The 5982-nt window shown below is 39.4% G+C and overlaps 1 protein-coding gene across 1 annotated transcript; it reads left to right on the forward strand.

Annotated features, from left to right (window-relative positions):
- Positions 1-4773: 4773 nt before the first annotated feature.
- On the forward strand, positions 4774-5478 carry LOC149222716 (uncharacterized). The gene has a single exon (XM_089387659.1). The coding sequence runs from the start codon at positions 4774-4776 to the stop codon at positions 5476-5478; it is 705 nt and encodes a 234-aa protein (XP_089243785.1).
- Positions 5479-5982: the final 504 nt, after the last annotated feature.

The raw sequence follows: 5982 nt of genomic DNA on the forward strand, positions 1-5982 counted from the left end.
TATTAAATTTTTATGGACTTATTAATTAAATTTAAATATAATATCAAAATCATTATTTTAATTTATATGGTAAAATGGATGTTAATTTATAAGCATTATTTATATGTTATATATTTTAATGTGATATGTATATTATGATTTATTTATATCTAACATCCAACGTTTACACATCTATCCTATATTGGGTTGTAGAGTGTTTCTTGATGCAACAATAATTATTAGATGAACAATAAATATTTAATCTTTATAGAATATTCTAGAATATTATTAGTAGTATACTAAAATCAAATGTTGACAAAGTAGTTAGGCATGTTTTCCTATTTAATTAAGTTCATTAATTAAAAAAAAACATATAAGCAAGAGTCATGTGAAATGAGTTATGGTATTTTGAGCATGTAGTATTGATAAGCCATGGCAATGCCCATGGTATTGTAGCAAAGCCTATTTATAAATTAAGACTCTCCGTAATAAAGTGAGAATGAACCTCTATAATTAAGAATCTTGCTACTTGTTTTTTAAAATGTATATATGTTTAACTTATATTAATTTTTAATATTCCTTTTTATTTATTTAACTAAAAATTCCTAGAAATTATTACAACAACATAGATCCAGAAAATTTACACACAATATTTAATGCATGAAAACCAAAGATATTACATAAAAAACCTAGAATATACATTGGATTTCTAGATCTCGGAATTTTACAATTTGATCTTAAGCAACTCGGTCCACCAACTCGACCCTTCTGAAATATAAAATTCCTGACACTGAAGCACAATAACTAAACTCATTCTCTAAATGATTTTTTTTTATAAACTCGGTCCACCAACTCGACCCTTCTGAAATATAGAATTCGTCACATTGAAGCACAATAACTAAACACATTCTCTAAATGAAAAAATTAACTCCTTGTTGGACCAATTTGAATTCCTTGGAAGATTAATGGTTAACTAGGGCGGCTTTACAACAACCCCAACCAAACCACCACCATGCATATTTCAAAATGAAACCGAGGTAAGCTGCTATACCTATTGGGACAATTAGCAAAATATTAAATACTAAATCATATCTCGAACTCTCATGCACACTTTTATAATTTTCTTCCTCCAAATATCATGGGAAAAATACCATGGGTATCGAATTGCCATGGTCAATACCATGGGTAATCAAAGATGATGGATTTTCTCTTTATCTCTTTTTTTTTTAATAATTAATTATTAACTTTACTTTTTATTTTATTTTATTTATTTTATGATGTCTTTCTCTCCAAGCGAAAATGAATAATTGAATTTATCTTTAAGAAGAGTCTTTTCGGTAGAAATCACATAGGAGAAAATTTTGCCTAAGCGTTTCAAACCAACTAGTGTGGTTCATCATCAGGACTAGATGAAAGTGCAAATCATAACATAGGCTTAAATAGAGGGAGATGTAGAGACCAAAAGATCATATAACCAGCTAGTGTGGTTCATCATCAAGACCAAATGAAGATGCAGATCATGGCACAGGCTTAAATAGAGGCCGATGTAGAGACCAAAAGATCATATGACGGCTAGTTTATGAAAATTAATATTTTAATAATGATTATTAAGATCAAATAATATTCCTATAACCCAGTTTAACAATAATAATAATATTATGATGATACTGCCTCTGACATAATAGTCTTTTGCCACCGGTCTCGACTCCTCCTCATTGAACGCTGGCCTTTGTCAAAACACTAGCCTTTGACAATTAGAGTTTTTAGGACCTTTTCTAAACATCTTTTGCCTGATGGCGGAAATGGAGGTTCGAGCAGGCGGCAAAACCCTAGGTAGTCGGATTCAGGGCGAACGAGAAGGTTACCCAGGTTTACCATGGTGCGGACAGGGGGATTTTTTACCCTTACACCTGGCGACAAAACCATTAGCAGGGTGGTTTACAGAAGTAACTGTTGAGGGGTCAGAACTTTCAGGTTTTTAACTGAGAAGGTTGTTGGTAGTCATTGAACCTGCAGGACATTAGGGTCAACTGCTTGGGCATCGAATGGTGGAGGAAGTTGGATATTCGAGCTGGGGCCAACGTTTGTCAGGCGGTGCCGAGCATAGTTTCTCAAGGACCAAAAAAGGTGCGCATCAAATGTCATTTGCATGGATGAGGAACTAGTGGGCTATTCATCCGATTCCATGGAGCCCTCCCAGATATGGGTAGAAGAGCCACATCAGCCGCAAACGGGGGTATCACCGGATACACACCCTTCACCGGAGGTCCAGGTTATAACTTACAGCTCGGAGTTGGAGGATATGGAGGCTAACCTAAATGGATTAGGGTTTAAACAACTAGACTCGTTGGTAAATGAGGGTTTACTCAATTTGTGAGAGGAACAGGCTCAGTCGTTTTTGAATATCCCTTTGCCAACTGACTTATAGTATTGGGCACATGAACAACAAGGTTTTGAGACGAATATACAGGGGGTATCATTCGTCGCGGTAGGAGGCACGAGCAGTTCGTGGAATGACACTTATGGTGTGATAAATCCGACGTATGGTGTACCTGGCTCATCCGGAGCTGATCCCCAAGGATTGAGACCATCCCCTGCAACTCTCACTTCTGGATGTTTCGATGGGATCACCCACCAAGAATTGGGGCCTAAGGACAATAGGGCTTAATATTCAGATGATACTCAATAGGTGAGGACAAGAAACAACTTGTAGTTCAGACACGGAGGTTAGGGGGGAACAAAAAATCAAAGTGTTGGGAAGACTGTTGGTATTCAGTGAGGGAATTAACATGGCTCAAGCCGCATTTACGGAAAGCATTGTGCTGGTTGGAAGAGTTTGGGGTCGAAACTATACCCTTGTGTGATTAAAGAGGTGGACTTTGGAAATTTGGGGGCATTTAACGGACTAGATGCCTGCGGTTTTAACCATGACTCAGGGATGGTTCACACTCATTTTCCCGCAACCGGAACAAGCTAGTTGGGTCCTGCCAAGATATTGGCATATAGAGATGACACCAGTGCTCCTCAAGAGATGGTCGCCACTTTTCGACCCTGAGAAGGAAAAATTGGGGGTGGGGCTGATTTGGGTTAGACTCCCAAGGTTTCCATTACAATTTTGGTTTGAGGAAATATTCAGATGCATAGGGGATGATCTTGGAATCTACCTTGATCACGACATATCCTATATTGAATTCGGATGTCTTGCCATAGCCAGGATACTGGTACACCTGGACACGAGAGAAGGACTGGTGGAGAGTTATCAGTTCCAACTTGGGGATATTATTCGATGGTAGATACTGGATTATGAGGGGATTCCATTTCGATGCAGGAGGTGTCATGAGGTGGGACACCTGTATAAAGATTGTCCGCTTATCACCAAGTTTCATCCTGAGCCCCCGAAAAGATTTGTCTCTGCGGGTACCCAGACTAATTCAGAGGTTGAATCAACTCCTGCACCGAACATCACTGAGGAACCCCGGACGAGGCGAAGGGTGGATGGGGAGGCAACTCAACAAGTGAGCACTAGGACTCCTGATGCTCGGGTCACTCGCTCACGTTCAAGGGGTCCTGATTTATTTCTGGGTACTCTTAATTCCTCTCTCCCCTCTTCTCATAATTTTATGAATTCTAGAACTACATTGTTATCATTAGCTACTTCGAGAATGGGTATAGATGCATGTAAAATGAGTTCAATTAACTGTCATGTTGTATCAACACCCCCCTCTGCACTGGACTCTATATTGACTATTATCATGGACCCTCTCTCTATTCCCACTAGGGAGGAATCTATCTCTAGTGGCTCCCATAGATACAACCTGCGATCTCAGCCCCATCCTCGAACCCTCACCTTCGGATTGGGTGAGGACCCTATACCCACTAGAGCTCAAAAATTTCCAAGAGGCAAACAATCAAATATGTCAAAATCCATCTTGAGAGCGGGCATAGAGGTGGCAACTGGTATCCAAATTCCTATTGACTGGGTTCTTAGAGCAAAAGGAAACCCTGATCAGGTTATCCCATGAAGTGCCTATCCTTCAACTGCAGGGGTTTGGCCAGCCCGGACAAGAAACTAGCACTCAGGAGACTATTAGGATCGGATAAGATTGATGTAATATTACTGCAAGAGACTTTGGGAGATGGGGACTCCATCAACAAGATCCTATTGAACATGCTTTCAGACTGGATTTTCCATACTTTGGATGTAAGAGGGAGATCTGGGGGATGTGCATTAGGATTCAATAAAAAGACTATCAAGATTGACAATATATGGGGTGGTGAAGGTTACTTGGGGGCTGATTTCACAGCCACTGAATTAGATACATCCCTCAGATTGATAAATATATATGGTCCCTTCCATAATAGGGAGGCTTATTGGGACAAGTTGATGAATTCATCTTTCATGCAGCATGACAACTTAATCATAGGAGGAGACCTAAATTTCTCCTTGGGCCAAGCTGAATCTTGGGGAAATAGGGCATAGACTGACCCTTTGATGACTTATTTTGAATATCTGATGGACTCCAATAACCTCATGAACATTGATTCAACCAAGATTTTGCCAACTTGGAGGAATAGGAGAATAGGAGAGGATGCTCTGCCAGAAGACTGGACCGTTTCATTATAAAAACACCTATGTTGGCTAAGCTAGACAAAATTCGACAATGGGTGGGATCGGGGGGAATATCTGACCACTCTCTTGATTTTTTGGAAATTATGAACTCCAATCACAAGCCAAACTCCCCATTTAAATTTAACACCACTTGGCTGGCTGAAGCTGAATTTCATAAATTAGTCATGGATTCCTGGACTCACTGTGGTCAAGACATCAGCTCTTCCCTGACTAAAGTGATTGCCTGCAATTTAGCTCATATCAAACACAAAACCATTAGATGGGCAAAAGAAAAAGAAAAGGATGAGGCTACCATTCAGAAAATTGAATCAGACATATCAGAGTTGGAGAACGAGGGTATTGCTAGTTATACATCTAGTGACACTAAGGAACATATGATAAGATTGGAAACAGAAAATATTCATCTCCTGAGACAACAAGAGGAGACATGGAGATTGAAGAGCAGAGCGATTTGGCTAAAGGCTGGGGACGAAAACTCAAAGTTCTTTCAACAATGTGCCAGGGGGAGGAAATTAAGTAATACTATTTGGACTCTTAGGGATCAGTCTGGTAGGGAAGCCAACACTTTCAACCAGCTTGCAGATATGGGTATCAAACATTTCTCACAAATGTTCAAAGTGCCCAGGGATGCTACCATTGCTGAGATACTCCGCATTGCCGACACTTTACCTAGATTTGTTGAGGCAGAAGATATAGAGAATCTAAATGAGCCGGTGACGTTGGGGGAAATTGAAGTTGTTCTAAAGTGGTTCAAAAGAGATAAAAGCCCGAGACCTGATGGATGGCCTATGGAATTCTACCTCACCTTCTTTGAACATATTGGGGCTGATCTCCTTTTGGCTATTGAGGATTGTAGACTTTCTGGATAGATGCATGAGGGCTTCAACTCGACCTTTATTGCTCTCATTCCCAAAGTTGATCACCCTCAAACCTTTGATGATTATCGTCCTATATCCTTATGCAATTGCATATACAAAATAATATCTAAAATTATTACAATTCACATTAAGCCTATTTTATCCAAGATGATCTCCAAGGAACAATTTGCTTTCTTAAACCATCGCCAGATTCATGAAGCCATTGGGACAACACAAGAAGGGATCCATTCGATCAAGCTTAAGAATACTAAGAGTATCATTCTAAATATTGACCTATCAAAAGCTTTTGACAGAGCCAGTTGGACATATCTTCAGCTTATTCTAACCCATATTGGTTTCCCTCACTCTTTCATAAAATGGATCATGTGTTGTTTTACATCTGCATCATATAGCATTCTCATCAATGGGGCCGCATCTGATTTTTTCCATGCTGAACGTGGTCTGTGACAAGGATGTCCATTATCACCTTTGTTATTTCTTTTGATCATGGAAGGT

This window comes from Pinus tabuliformis, chromosome Q (genome assembly GCF_031772625.1).
Source record: "Pinus tabuliformis cultivar Carrire ecotype Pingquan chromosome Q, CPIR1, whole genome shotgun sequence".
In the NCBI taxonomy this organism is placed as follows: domain Eukaryota; kingdom Viridiplantae; phylum Streptophyta; class Pinopsida; order Pinales; family Pinaceae; genus Pinus; species Pinus tabuliformis.

What these genes read in the sequence shown, in the direction of transcription:
- LOC149222716 (XM_089387659.1), top strand. Translation starts at nt 4,774, where the DNA reads ATGGATTCCTGGACTCACTGTGGTCAAGACATCAGCTCTTCCCTGACT.